General features: G+C 40.2%; 1 protein-coding gene across 1 annotated transcript; it reads right to left on the bottom strand.

Annotated features, from left to right (window-relative positions):
- Window positions 1-551: 551 nt before the first annotated feature.
- cahz (carbonic anhydrase) lies at window positions 552-14044 on the bottom strand. The gene is made up of 7 exons (XM_017705976.2): window positions 13570-14044; window positions 12903-13100; window positions 9817-9935; window positions 7078-7170; window positions 6912-6974; window positions 6626-6781; window positions 552-1602 (listed from the first exon to the last, which is right to left on the bottom strand). The coding sequence occupies exons 1-7, from the start codon at window positions 13601-13603 to the stop codon at window positions 1483-1485; spliced, it is 783 nt and encodes a 260-aa protein (XP_017561465.1). The 5' UTR covers window positions 13604-14044; the 3' UTR covers window positions 552-1482.
- Window positions 14045-15913: the final 1869 nt, after the last annotated feature.

The raw sequence follows: 15913 nt of genomic DNA, 5'->3' as shown, positions 1-15913 counted from the left end.
TGTCTTGCTCAAGGACACCTCAGTCATGTGCTCTCGGCTCTGGGGATCGAACCGGCGACCTTCCGGTCACAAGGCTGGATCCCTAACCTCCAGCCCACGACTGCCCGTGTCCGTTTTCTGTTTATGGGAAAGTAAGAAGTAAAAATGTTCAAATGGCTTGAGCGTATCCTACAGCTGCCAAAGTCGTTGCTTAGCAACAGCATCTCAGTGGAGTGATGCAGTGTTTGTGATGTTTGCGATGTTATGGTTAAATATCAGCACGGTTGGAGCGCCTCTCAGCCAATCAGCTTGCATGGCCGGAACAAACTGCTGTGTAAACTTATGTAATGCATGCTGAGAGAACACCGATAAACAAAAACATGCAAACGATGTCAAATTGCAAATTCTGTCAAACCGATGAGGCTGAGGGATGCAAGGCCACGCTGTAGAGTGCTAGACAATGTATGGATTACATGGACTGAGCATCAAATGCTGCATTTCAAAACTTTAACCAGCAGTACCACATCCTGCATAACCTTCTCGGACAAACAAAACGAGTCGCATTTAAACTCTTAAAATATATATATTTTTATTGTTCATAAAGTTCTTTAGATTAAATGACAACACCACAGTCATTTATCCATATTTCGTCATATGTCTTTTCAAAACCAAATATCATGACAACATAGTGGAGGATTTTGTGGTCCAGCATTATTTCATAGCATCCCCTTATATGTTCTCTGGCTACTGCTGCTCCTTAAAGATCATATACTGGCACTTATTGGGTTTACTGGCCATAGACTGATCTCTCTGACTGGCACTACTTCACACAACATCTTAATGCTGCACACATAATAACCATGATTTCTACAGGGTGGAATGCGACATCCTATATAATCCTATATAGTATATGCTTTTCTTTCACGCTGTAGGTCTGCATAACTAAAGTGGTGCAATGATTTTCCAGTAAAAGCACACAAAGAATAATTAATATAATGGAATGGTTTTGTTTGCGGGGGGTATGGGGGTTGGTATACGGTCCTCCATTATGCACTCTGTGAACGATAGACAGAACTAGCAGTGATGCATTGTGGTTTATATGCAAAGATTGTGATGCTGTCTTTACTTTTTCTAAAGCTAATGGGTTTTCCACACATGGCACAAAAATGCTAAGAGCAAAATCAGACTGAGAGCAACACTTGAGAAGAGCTGCTCATCCAGCTGTAAAATGAAATAAAATAAAACAAAATAAAAAAGAAAATAAACAAAGCAATAGTAAATAAAATAAAATACAAACATAGCCAAAATATAATGATATGCATTTAAAACTGACTAAATAAAAATAATTATGATAAACTTTTATAATTGAATTACATTTAAATTTTCCACTGGGAGAATTTCACTTGGAGTGCTTTTGAATGCCGTCAGGAAAGAGGAGCACCATAATCGGAGGACAGGAGGGGAGTGGGGGGGGGGGGTGGGGGTAAGACACAGAACTGGAGTTTATCTGAAGGAGGAACGGACTTTGCGTCCCTTGAGGGGCTGCGGGGGTCTGAAGTTATCCACCATACAGCGAGGGGACTCCCCATCCGAGCTGAACAGCAAACTACGGAATTTACCCATCTAGAGGGAGAGAGAGAGAGAGAGAGAGAGAGAGAGAGAGAGAGAGAGAGAGAGAGAGAGAGAGAGAGAGTGAGAGAGAGAGAGAGAGAGAGAGAGAGAGACAGAGAGAGAGACACAGAGAGAGAGAGAGAGAGAGAGAGAGAGAGAGAGAGAGAGAGAGAGAGTTAATTTGTTTCTGTTTGAATATATTTCATTGGAGGACCGGAGGAGACTAACTGAGCCCTATACTTTACCATTTTTAGTGCATTTTATGAATAGGGTGTTGCATTACTGTGCAGCTGGTTACAAAGGACTGGAATAACATGCCTGGTAAAAGGCAAAACACTACCAACAGCGTGACTCAAAAACACATGCATGCAAATTGACTCTACTTAAAGGAACACTCAATGTTTTGTTGTTCATTGTTCATTCTTGTGACATCACAAAAATGATAAGTTTTGAAATTCAAATTTTGAAACCTTGACAATGTTTAGATACTAAATTACTCCAAAATCCAAGACTGAGAAACGCCTACTGACTTCCTTCACGCAGGTCTGTTATAAAAATAGCTCACTATTGCGCCCCCTTACCAGTCAGCTGCATCCATTTTTTTTGTTGTTGTTGCTATTCTTTTTTAAATCACACTTGCATTGGTGTAAATTTGAAAATGACAATATTTAAAAAAAAAAAAAAAAAAAAAAAACTAAACTAAAAACTAAAAATGTTTCATATTAGATTAGAGCTAGCTGTTGCCGTGGAGACCAGCTAGCGGGCACAGCCAAGGTGAGGAGATGATTTACCCCGAAAAATATGTCAGAAAAAAGAAAGAAAACATATAATTCTCAGAATGAATGGGAGGAAAAGTTTCTTTTTTACGACTGTCATACAAGCTACCATGCTAACCACCCACCGGGGAGTGCACTACGAGAAATCAGTGTCTTCACATAGATGAATATCACTAATTATTAATAATAACGTATAATTAAAGGTAAATTTGTTATTTCAGTAGTGTGTATCAAACTGGTAGCCCTTCGCATTAATCGGTACCTGAGAAGTAGCTCTCAGGTTCAAAACGTTTGGTGACCCCTGGCCTATATCCTTTTTCAATCGACCGTTTTCGAGCCTCCCTAAAATGAAACAGACTGTTGTGGTTGCTGTGCTATTCAGATTGTTTATACTGTATATGAATGGCCTCTTTTCTGATTTTCGGTACTGATTTCAAAAGGCAGTCCAAGCTAAAGAACTCCTCATAGCTTTAGCATGAACAGGCACTATGAGTTCAAAAAGCAGGTATTTGTAAATTTGTTCAATTTTATGACATCACAATAGTGATAAGTTCAAACTAGGCTAACCTTGACAATGTTTAGATACTACATTACTCCAAAATTCAAGATTGAGACTAGCATAACACAAGATTCTCTTCCATCCATAGCAGCCAGGATGAGATCACATCCTGTCGATTCAGAATATAAATGAAATTCTGAAATAAATTCATCAGGAAATTCACTATTAGTTACGTAAATGCATTCAAACTGTATAACAAATTGGCAACATTCATTTTTAGATCTCTTAAGCTGCCTTTAGGCTGGTGAAACTGTCATGCAACTTCAGCTGCTTGAAACTCACATGAAACTAAGCTGCACTCGAGTTGCTCTTGCAATCAACCCACAACTCATTTGAAACTCAGCCACAACAGTTACAAGCGCCTTAAATTTGTGAAACAAGTTTCATGAAACAACCAATCAAAATGCAGGTTGCGTATCACATGTTGCTTGAAATGATTGAAGGATTATTAGACTAGCAGCAGCTGTTTGTGCCACTACTTATTCTTATTTGTTAGTCTGCTATTATTATGATGCTCCCTACTTATGCAGAGAGTGGAGACTGCTTTGCAATCCAAAAGATGGATATTATTATAGAATCAAAGACCAAGATACAGTCTGCAATTAACCTGCAGTGCTTCTGTTAAAGGAATCCATAGGTCCATAAATGTGGAATCCATAAAGGAAACCATAAATGTGACGCAGATGATGTCATATAGCGAGAACGACACAATGTATCAAAAAATATGAGCTGTTGATTAAATAGTGCAGTACCTGATGTGTTTCGCTGGTTTCGCCTGGTTTTACACAATGACACCTTGCTACTTGTTTGATGTTGTGAGTTTCATGCAACTCCGTGCAACTGACAAGTTTCATGAAGCAACTCAAAAAATCAGTCCATTATTTCACTAGCAACCAAGTTAGCAGCTCATTTTCTGGACGCATTGTATCATCTTTATCGCTTTATAAAGTTTTCTGCAATGTGTTATTTACATTTGCAAATACATAACATTTTTATCGCCTTTGCCGTTTCCCATTGTGCTTTTATCTATATCTGTATTTGAGGCCAGCATCTCTGTATCACCATCATCTTTTGACTTCCAAAGAAATCTAGCTCAGTGTAAAATGACTGGGCATCAAGAGAGGGAAGAAAAAAATAATTTAGCACCAGAGATTATAGTAATAACAGGCTACCAAAGAAGAATAAACAATGGACAAGCAGTCATTTAAACAGCTGTTATGGTTGTAACTGTTAGCTTTGAGAAACCTGTATTGTTCGTTGTTCTGACTTTAGTAACTGACAAAATGACAAACGGTGCATTGCAATCCGGTGAAATCAGTTGCTTGCAGTTATGTCATTCAACATTCACGATCACACAATCTTTCACGGAACATGAAGTCGAGATGCTTGCAACTGTTGCGAATGAGTTTCAAATAAGTTGCAGGACATTTTACATTTTACATTTACAGCCCGAGTGAAATTCCAAGTTTCAAGCAGCTAAAGTCTAAGATTAGGGTTTCAGTGTAAAGCCAGACTAAAGGTTAATGAATCTGGCTGATGAGGTAACACAAGTGGTGCAGGTTGCTTGGTGACAATTCATGACAGCAGTTGTAAGCAAAACTCAAATGGCCTCATTATGACAAGACAGGACTATTTAGAGTTGGGTACTACTCTGAGGCCTACTCCGAACACATCATCCGGCGTATTTTCTTTATGGAATAATGATGTTGACTGATGTGGACTTCCTCGGTTACATGACGAAGCAATTAAATATAAGGTAAAAAGTATTTGTGTCTGTATTTGTATTGAACTGATTGTGTACTAATCACACTTTACCTGCCTGAGGACTGCCGATGAGCTACTCTGGTGCTAAGCCTGAATGAATGATCCTCTGCATGGGCCCTCACAAACATAAAGCAACTTCAGTCCTCTTCATAAAGAGCCTTTACCCTCAGAAGTGGGTGGGTGTGACCATATCATCACAAATGTCACCAGTTTCCAGGCTGGCGTTAGCTTTAGGGAGCATTCAGATAATGTAATCTCGCTAAACAGGAGGCTAAGAGACGTGGGCCCTCCCTGTTTTCTCCAAGCTCTGACGTAAACTCTGTACACAGTCTGTGTGTCCAGCGTATGTAAATATTAACTCGTCTAACTAATTAAGTTTATTCTGAATACTTATTAACTTATTATCATTAATATCATGCCAAAGGACAGTCCATAGTTCATGAACAGCAGAAGGGCCATTCAGTCTTGAAACATTAGGCAGCAAAACGTTTGAGTGATTTCATTTAGGCGGCCTACACAGAAATATGTAGCAGGGAGATAAGTTACTGGTGGTTATATATTCATATCTATCAGGGTGTATATATTAGCTCTCAACTGCCTGACACACTTGAGCAGTTAGTTTGGTTTGTGTTATATTAATCCCCATTATATATGTCTGTATGCACAGTATGTAGTACAGATTATACTGGCTGAAAAATTTATAATAATAATATTACTAGTTTAGTTTGGCTTGGGGAAAAAATATTTTGTTTCAGTGACTTTTATTAGAGGTTAATAAAGTTTTTTCCTTCTTTTGAAAATGTAATATTTTATATATATATATATATATATATATATATATATATATATATATATGTTATATATATGCTATTTTAATTTCTTTTTAATTTCATTTCTTATTAAATTGATTTTTTTCTTTGATTTTCATTGTACAGTGTCCTTGGGTGTCTTGAAAGGTGCTTATCAAATACAATTTTATTATTATTATTATTATTATTATTATTAAGTTAAGCCGTGATTAAGTTTTATGTACCCAAACAATTTGTTTAAAACATTTTTTCTGCAACAGAGGGTTTGTTCGCTTGCTTATTGTTGCCCCCCCACATTGATTTTTCATATCCCACCACCAGCACACTTAATTCGATTAGCTAAACCAGCTATTGGATGATCCCTACATATAATATTGGGCTACCAGGGTGTTTGGAAATGACTAATTATTTGAACTTTGTATTTTTTTTTTTAGTAATTGCAAAAATGTTAATATAAACTTTAAATATGAATGTAGATTCATATCTTGTTCAGCAATTTCTATAAATTATTCAACCACAAATTGTACATTGCAGTAAATTGAAGTTTGGGCCTCATACAGGGCTGAGCAATTTGAGGAAAATATATAATTGCATGTAAAAAATTTTTTACTAATATTGTGACTTCCATTTAAATTGTGATTATTTTCTACAACTTAAGTCCAGATCTGATGATGCTTACACACTGAATTGCCGTACTTGTAATTTATTGTGGTTGTGATGTCACAGAACATGGGTGTTTGGTTGTTTCTGATTGGTCTGTCATTTGCATGTCCCTTCTTAAATTTAACACAACATTATTGATCATTTTGCCTATCGTTAAAATATTGCAGCTCTTGTGATTTGAAAATTGCGCTCTTTCAAATAGCAGTTTCAATATAAAAACATTAACCAACTACTTATCAATGCTATCTGCTTTAATATTATTAGGCCTCATTCAACAACAGTTCTGTTGGTCCACTCCTCATGGAATATTTACACCATGTAAAGCGAAGCTGATGTTTTCAAAAAGCAAAAAAAAGAGGTTTAGATTTGGGAACATCAATGTATTCTGTGTACCGTTTACCTTTTAGCTGTATTAGCGTGGCGTTTTATGAGCACAGTAATCGTTCGCTGATAAAGAAGTGTACCTGAGCAGGGCTGACGCTGATTGGATCCCTCAGGACGATCCAGGTGACACTTTCATGCAGAGGGGGCGTGGTCAGAGAGCCATCGTAAGTCCAGAAATGCAGAGTGGGAGGCAACAGGGTCTTAGGATCAAAGTTGGAGAATGTAGTTTGCTTTCCCTGTGAGACAGAGAGAGAGAGAGAGAGAGAGAGAGAGAGAGAGAGAGAGAGCGAGAGAAGAGAGCGAGAGAAGAGAGTCAGTAAATTCACAGACAAATGAACCAAAAAAAAATGCAGGCAAGATAATCACCTTTGATTTGATGGCATCAAAAGCATCCAGAACCTTCTGCAGACTTGGATTGGCAGCACCAATCTGAGAGCCGAAAATAATAATTAGGAAAAAAAAAACGTATATTATAATTATACGAGTAAAATCCTATGAATAGCATCAAGGAAAGTTGGCTTAAATCACTGACCTTCAGGAAAACCCCAACAACAGCCAAACCATCAGGCTTGTTGACGGCCTCACCAAAGTTTGCGTACTTGGTGTTCCAGTGCACCAAGTGGAGCTGAGAAGAAAGAAAACAAATTAAAATATAACTGCAAGTGGCAATTGGGAGGGTCCAAAGTTACTTTGCAAGTTTGCAAGTTGATTGGCAGCCGTATGTTTTCGAATTCAGCATCAGTCTCAAAGATCCTGAACCAGGATAGTCCATTCGTGCACCATGGCATAAGTAATCAGGAGAAGAAGGAATTTTGTCTCTAAGACATGCGGTACGAACGTACCAGCCCTAAATGTACAAAGCTTTACTATAGTGCCACCATCAGGCCAATTTTCTGAGCTTGAGTGCCTGCTTCAATTTTCAAGTTTTCAAGAACAAGAACAATAAGAAAAAGAAAAATCCCAACAATTCAAATCTAGAGACCTAATGAGGCTTAGATATTACTAGAGAATTCAGCTACTTTAAGGTGCACCCACTGCTCCAGGTGTCCAGTGGCAGCAGGCCCAATGCAAAGTCAGCTAAAGGGGTTTAAACTCCCCCACAAAGGCCTGCGGAGCACAGTAACTGGAATCTTTGCGATGGAGCTCCATCTGACCTCACTAAAGGTCTTGTGGATGGATGCAATCAAATCCTCACAGCAGTGCTCCAACATGTAGTGTAAAGCCTTGTGTTTGAAATGTTTTAATATATCTTGATCACAATATGTAGCAATATAACCACAATGAAAACAGTATCAAAAAAGATTTCATATTATTAAGATACCCTTATTAGTGCCACAACGGGGAAATTTCACCTCCTCATTTAACCCATCCGTGAAGTGAAACATCACATACACTCTAGTGAGCACACACATACACTAGGGGGCAGTGAGCACACTTGCCCAGAGCGGTGGGCAGCCCAATCCGCAGCGCCCGGGGAGCAGTTGGGGGTTAGCAGTCTTGCTCAAGGACACCTCAGTCATGTGTTGTCAGCTCTAGGGATCGAACCGGCGACCTTCCGGTCCACCTCCAGCCCATGACTGCCCCCATTATGCAGCCCTCGTTTACAGTAAGATTCAGAATCATTTGTGTTAGCATGACTCCAATTTTAATGAAAAAGGTTTTAATTCAGTTGTGTCTGCTGAGCTAAAAGGCTCCACATAAATGAGTGAAAACAATGTTTTTAATAATCTAAAACCAATGTTGCTGCTGTGAAAAGTGTATAAAATAATTATATGTTGCTACTACTCTGCAGATTTATGAAATTATGATCTAAATAATATCCAAATTTTCTCATTTTTGCAAAGTGGTGATAGAATCAAGAGCTGGATGCCGTGATAAGACATGGCTATAAATAGATAATTATGGTATATTATTTATTTACGTTCATTTATCATTTAAGACCTTCTTCTTGTTTCCACAGTTGAAATTCTGAATAAAATATCTCGAACCATTTGGTGCCTGGTTCATATCATTTGAGTCTTCAATGCACAATGGTGGTGTACGCAAGCTTTAAACTCAGATCCACTCTGAAAAAGCGAAAATGAAAGGCAGTGAAACCATGCATGGAATCGACCTAATTATTAAATTCAAAAATGTTTTTAAATAATAATGTGTGCTGGGGTTCTTTCAGGGTATGTTGCCCTAAGGCAACATTTTGTGACAATGGGAAGAAATGATATAGACCTGTCTTCCCTGCAGTGGTGAGATCTGGCTTGTCACTGACTGAATCCATTCCACTGCACTACAGTGTTACTTCTAGGCAACAAACATACTTTGGCAACAAACTAAAAAGAGGTTTAAAGTGTCCATTAAGAAACAGTAAGTCCAAATACACTCACCGGCCACTTTATTAGGGTGTTCAGTTGCTTGTTAACACAAATAGCTAATCAGCCAATCACACAGCCGCAGCTCACTGCATTTAGGCATGTAGAGGTGGTCAAGACAACTTGCTGAAGTGCAGACCGAGCATCAGAAGGGGGAAGAAAGGGGATTTAAGGGGCTTTGAACGTGGCGTGGTTGTTGGTGCAAGACGGGCTGGACTGAGTATTTCAGAAACTGCTGATCTACTGGGATTTTCACGCACAACCATCTCTAGGGTTTACAGAGAACGGTCCGAGAAAGAGGAAATATCCAGTGAGCGGTCAGTTGTGTGGACAAAAATGCCTTGTTGATGTGAGAGGTCAGAGGAGAATGGGCAGACTGGTTCCAGATGATAGAAAGGCAACAGTAACTCAAATAACCAACCAAAATCTCTGAGGAACGTTTCCAACACCTTGTTGAAAGTCTGCCATGAAGAATTAAGACAGTTCTGAAGGCAAAAGGGGGTCCAACCTTTTACTGTACCTAATAAGGTGGCCGGTGTGTGTATATCTTTTTATTGACTTACTCAGACTCTTCCCTTTATTGTTATCCCCATCATTATCGTGAAATATGTATGTTAGTGTACAGTGAGGAAAATGGCTTTGTTGCCTAGAGGCAACGTTGTGCAAAAGAGGGTTAAGAATTGTGTGCTGTGTTATTGTATTGTCTCCTATCTAACATTATTAACATAGAGGCTTTAATTGGTAGAGAATCTTTGCGTTATATACTACAAAGATGTTTCACACTCGCAAATCTCTTTTATTAAAAACTGAAAAAGAATCTAAAAGTTTGTATCACTTAATTAACACACTGTTAATCAATCTGTGCCACCAGAAAACAGGACACATATAAAATTGTGTTGGGTCTTTACCTCACAGGGAAACTTGGTGCCCCCAATAGTGTGTTCGGAACCTCTCTCATCAGCGCTGCCCCAGTGGAAGTGGAACTGCTTCAGCCTGTATGTTCCAGTCACAGGCCCTCCAGTCAGAGCTGCGAGAACACCAATGCCAGTTAGCTACAGGTACTGTGGTTGGCTTCACATCGCAGCCAACGTTGTTTCAAACCCCTGTTCAAAAATTGTTTACGCCACGCCGTTTACCCAGGTGAGTGTGAGGTGTTAAGGAATACCGCACATAAAAATTCTGACCTGGGTTGGCTGTGCAAGCTGCTGGGATCTCATCTCCTAGTGGGAACTGTTTTGCTTGGTCTAATTTACCAGCGGGAACTATTTACCATGATCTAATTTTCCCAGCGGGAACTACTTAGCATGATCTAATTCCCATATTGCGAACGGCTTCCTATTTGTTTTCCATATTTATTTTTAGTCATGTTAGCAATTCGAGTAAGGTATTCCTGTTAAAGGCCTACCACCGGAAAAGTAATGCTTCAATCCCACTCCTAATAAAGACGTTTTTCCTACAGGGAAAGACTCCAAAACTCCTTCAATTCCTTCAGCAAATGTTTCCTTACAGAAAAGCTTCAGCTAAAATGCTAATGTGGCCAACACATTCAGTGGGGACTAGTCAGCATCATTTCACCTGCAGACATGCATCCTGTTGGCTTTCCTTTCCTTTTATTGGGTCCTTTTTTAACATTAGAGCTTCACATGCTACCCTTTATCCTAAAATACAGTGTTCAGATTTTCCACATGCTCCTCTAATTGACAGTCTGGTGGGGAACACCAATCAGGCTAACTCTATTCTCTACCACCATAATAGAATACATTAGGCCTGAAGGATACACAAAGCATAGCTGAGAGGCTGACGGGTGAAGCCATGGGGAAAAGTCTTGCTCCGCTGCCGTTCTCATTTCAGAAGCAACAGAAGGAAATTAAAGCGAGCATATTTAAATCACACCCCATAAACCCCATCCACGAAGCACTGAGCGAGCTGTTTGGCTAGCTGAGGGTACATCTGTTAGCGCTGGGAAAACTTCAGAGCAAAAGGCCTCTGCGCATAATAATAACAGAGTGCAGTCAAATATGAAACAATTTAAAGGCAAATAGAGAACTGAAATAGGGTTACATTACGCCGGGAAGACTGCATTTGAAGGAAATAATGCGGCATTTCGTTCTTGGTTACAAAGAACAGGCACAAAGTAGCTTCATCAAGCTTTGAAAGGCACATCATGTCTTGTACCAGAACATAGTGGTGCACACCAGCGGTGCAATGCAAATTTATTGAGTTGACACTTTAGCCAGCTATGATGCAGATCTGTACAGTTCTATAGTCCATATATCACTTTAACTTGGCCACACGCTGCTTCGTGAGATTATATAGTTCTGCATAAGAACAGGCATGAACACACTCTTAAAGGAGGTGCAGTTGGGGCTTAACAGTGACCACCTTTACTTCAAATTCTGTCAGTTCCTTAGGATTTCCTCACATGTTGTCAGAACATAACCTTGTGTCTTTTTTCCATTTTTGACATACTTTGAAAATGCATGGGGCTCTTTATATTGTGTGCAAGTTTCATGATGAATGGCCAAAAGGAAATGGCACAAAATGACTTGGAAAACCGTCTGGTTCTATTTACTTACATGTAAAGTGAAGTACGTTTTTTCCCTCTCCTGTAAATTTACCATTTTGGAGATACAAGGTTTTGTTCTGATAAATAGCCTTCATCATCACCATTTTCCCCCACTTACTCTGTGTGCTAGTGGCTGTAGCACCTGCTGCATTGATCTTGGACAAATCAAGCAGAGTTGAAACGCTACAGCATTTAGAAGCAAAAGGATCCACCACAATGTGCATTTTTATGGTTTTCCCCCACATTTACACTTTAACCACATCCTGACATGTCTGAGACTAAGCAAACATAATCAGAGAGTGTTCAGTTCCAGTGGTGGACACTAACTGAGTAACTGAGTATCTGAGAAAAAGTAATTGGTTTCTGTACTTTAGTATTTTTGGTGTATCTGTACTGAAGTTTCTCCATTTCTGGGCGACTAATATCTGACTTTTTCCTCCTACATTTTGAGAAATCTGTCGTTCCTTTTGGTTTCTGTGTGTATAAAAACGTAACATGTCAAAACGAAAGAAGCGCAAAGCCAGAGCACCAATCAGGGCCCAGCGGTCACTTTGTTTAGAGCTGGTTTTGACCTGTTGGTCATACCGACCCAGTGCAGCACAAGGTTCAACGTCAGCGCAGCAGCGTAAAACTTTGGGAGAGTCTGTTCAACATAAATGATGAACTAACCTAACTTTGTGTAAATAGAGCACAATATAGAAATATGTCCACATATGCAGTCGTGACTGACGCGGCTTTTTTCTGAATTTCTACAAACACCATTTCATTTTATAGTAAATTAGTTTGGGCTGGTTTATGTTTATGAACAGACGCCTACAGATCAACATAGTAAAGGAGCTCATCTGTGATCCTGAGTTTAAAGCCAGTTTTTATTCAACTTAAACTTGGAACTAAGTTGTAAATAAATCTGAAACTGAAACTTTGCTTGTGTGTAAAAAGTGATTTCAGAGCCACTCGGTTCTCCCTGATGGAAACTGTTTACCTTCAGTGTTTTGTGCTTATGATAATTTTAATAGACGTCAGCGTCACTAATTAATGACGTTCTATTAAAAGACTGGTTTACCAAGAGAGACGCTGGAGGTCTTTCACCTGAAATGAGTTAATGAAGCCAGTCTGGTTATAAAAATGATAACAGGACATCAGAGCCAGAATTACTCTTTTAGTACTTTTACTTTATACTTAAGTACATTTGAAGGTAAATACTTTAATACTTTTACTCAAGTGGAGGTCTAAAGGGAGGAACTTCTACTTTTACTGTGGTAATATTTTACCTTGGGTGTCTCTACTTTAACTCAAGTGTCTGGTTTGTGAACTTCGTCCACCACTGGTCAGTTATCAGAGAATGGCTGTAGCAACCGCAGGAGCTATTGGACTGAAATGGATCTCATTTGCAAACCTTCAGCGTAACCAAGCGATAAACGCACTCACTCGACTTGTTGTCATCGTCAGCAAAGTCCACTTGGAATGAATGGCCATTGTTGAGAATGCCCTTGGAGGTGCTGGGGTCATACTTCAGCTTAATTTGCTTGAGGTTGGAGTCGAATTGTGCTTGGCTTGGGATGATGTCAATAGGGGACTGCCGGGGTCCTTCCGCAATAGGAAAGCTCTCAACCCATTTAGCAGGCCCTGTAAAAAAAAAATAATAATATTAAATAAATAAGTTTTTAAACAGTTTTATATATTTAAAGATCTAACATTGTATAATATATGTTTTTAGGTTTATTTTTATACTTTAAAATACTTTACACTATAAACTGTAATTTAAAGATTTGTTTACTTTTTCAGAATCACAGAATATTATACTTAAAATATTAGCTGTTTTTTTAAAATATGCACATTCTCTAACAGCCTTATTGTGCCTGAGAGAGGCATTCAAACTGCATGTTCATTTAAAAATGTTCACATTTGTTCTCATGCTGAGGAAAGTGGAGCTTTTGGGAAAGTCTTGTTCCAGGTGCCTAAATTCTGCAGACATGACCACAAAGCTCTGTGCAGGAGCATCTTAAAAAACTGAGGTCCGAGATGGAAAACGCATCCAAATCCAGCTGCTTTAAGCCTAATCTGGTCTGAATGAGCTGCAGCAGCAAAGTCTCACCATCATGATCTGCGTAACCCCAAGCGTGAGCCATAGCTGCTTTGCGTAGATCCTGTTTTCTCTTTTAGAGCCTTCACCGCTGCTGATGACCAGTCCACAGTCCACTGCCAGCGCTCTCCTAACAAGTGCCAGCCTTTATATAGGCGCGTGCATGGGGCTGTGACTGCTATCTCACATCAGTGGGTTTGGCGAGGGCAGGTTGGGCATCAGTGCACTGCCCCCTCCTGCGCTGGGCGGCTTCTATCACCACCCCCTTCGCCTAAGCCGCGGCTGTGCTCGGACCATGAGGATGCTCGATGACGGACGCTGTAGATGCAGCCCTGCTGGGCACGTGCGCTGACTGGTGGTCGGCAGCTTTAGTGGACGCAGTAGGTCCGGCCTGATGTCTCGACGTTGCTCCGACTATTTCCGTCGTGCTTTTCATCGCGCCGCATCAAAGTCCCGTCACGCGCCAACGCGTGGCCCGTCCTGATCCTCAGAATCAAGCAAATGTAAACATAAACATATATAAATATATATACATTCACCGTCACCATGCAGCCCACCCAGGTCGTCCTGTTTTAGCCCCCCGGCCGGGACGCGCTGTAATCCGTGTTTTAATGGCAAGAAATCCAGGGCGCTCGCGCCAGCGCGCTTACAGGGACCGGAGGGCTGGTGGAACAGCCACGAGATTTTCCCACCCGTTTTCGGTCAGACCCGCCCTCCTGCGCTGGGTCAGCTTCGTCAGCAGAGATGGGCAGGTACTGTCACACTCCTGCACTGGGATTGGTTAATAGGGTCAAGATTCCTGCACTGGGATTGGTTAATAGGGTCCAGCTTTCTGCACTGGGATTGGTTTATAGGGTCCAGCTTCCTGCTCTGGGATTGATTAATAGGGTCCAGCTTTCTGCGCTGGGATTGGCTAATAGGGTCCACCTTTCTGAACTGGGATTGGTTAATAGGGTCCACCTTTCTGCACTGGGATTGGTTAATAGGGTCCAGCTTCCTGCTCTGGGATTGGTTAATAGGGTCCAGCTTTCTCTGCTAGGATTGGTTAATAGGGTCCAGCTTTCTCTGCTGGGATTGGTTAATAGGGTCCAGCTTCCTGCTCTGGGATTGGTTAATAGGGTCCAGCTTCCTGCTCTGGGATTGGTTAATTGGGTCCAGCTTTCTCTGCTAGGATTGGTTAATAGGGTCCTGTCTCCTGCGCTGGGGTTTGTTATGTACAAGCCCCACCCTCCAGTACTAAGTTTGGATATCCTGCTTCTTGTTCTCTGATTGGCTAGTGGCATCTAGCCTTCTGTGCTGCGATTAGGTAACAGTGCGCACGGCTTGTTAGTATCAATTGCTAGCCAGTCATAAGGAGGAGTGGTCTGCCGGAAAACGGGTGCAAAAAAGGCACAGTATGAAGTGCACAACTAAAGTAGTACTAGCTTTTCTATAAATGTCTTATTTCCTTCTACATTTGGTTTGGATTAGGTGATGATATTTATTGGATATTTATAGAAAGGCGCGTATATGCAGGTTATGCTCTGGTTATGAACTGATACTGTGGTTAAAATTTGACTTTGTTTCAAGAACCAGAACTCATTTCTAGGTGTAAGTTTCCTCATGAGGGCGTATTCTGTGTGAATTTGCTGCCATCGTGTGGCTCAGACTTGGAAGAGCACTCAGTCAAGGGGGATTTGAGAGCCTTAAAGGTCGCTGAAAAACTGAACTACATCTGTTGTAAACATGGTTATTCATATATCGCAGTGGCGCTGCAGGGATACTAAAGCGACAATTTACAGTTTAAAATCTTCAAAACACCCTTCTGATAATGCGGAGAGAACTTTTGGGAAAAAAAAACTACAACTTATCTTCACCGCTGTGGGAGGATTCCCAACGGCTGCATGGCGTATTTGCGAAGGGCATGCCGGGTATTGTAGGGAAAGAACGCCGATGGACGAAAACCTGAAAAGGATGCAAAATCGTAGATTCTGTCAGACAGATGACGCTGAGGGCCGCAGTGCTGCGGGGAATTATATCACCTAATGTAACAAATAACACATTAAATGCTCATTTTAGATCCGAATGCCCATTTCATTTGTCTAGATCTTATTCCAGCTTTACGAAATGCCAACAGTTACCAATTACAACCATGTTATGACTGACAAAGCATTTCTATAATAATAATAATAATAATTAGAATTAAAATCTATAGTAGAAGATCACAAAGTTATGAAATCCTCAAAAAAATCTTAGATTTTTTGTTTGTAGTGAACAACGTTTTTATTGGACAGCTAACCGTTATTATTACCGTCACCATAAATAGCATAAATAAATAAATAATAAACAATAAATCAATCTCTATGAGCTCTTTAGA

The sequence above is a fragment of the Pygocentrus nattereri genome, chromosome 19, assembly GCF_015220715.1.
Source record: "Pygocentrus nattereri isolate fPygNat1 chromosome 19, fPygNat1.pri, whole genome shotgun sequence".
In the NCBI taxonomy this organism is placed as follows: domain Eukaryota; kingdom Metazoa; phylum Chordata; class Actinopteri; order Characiformes; family Serrasalmidae; genus Pygocentrus; species Pygocentrus nattereri.
The sequence above is the reverse complement of the archived record's forward strand: the minus strand, read 5'-3'. Positions and strand labels throughout refer to the sequence as shown.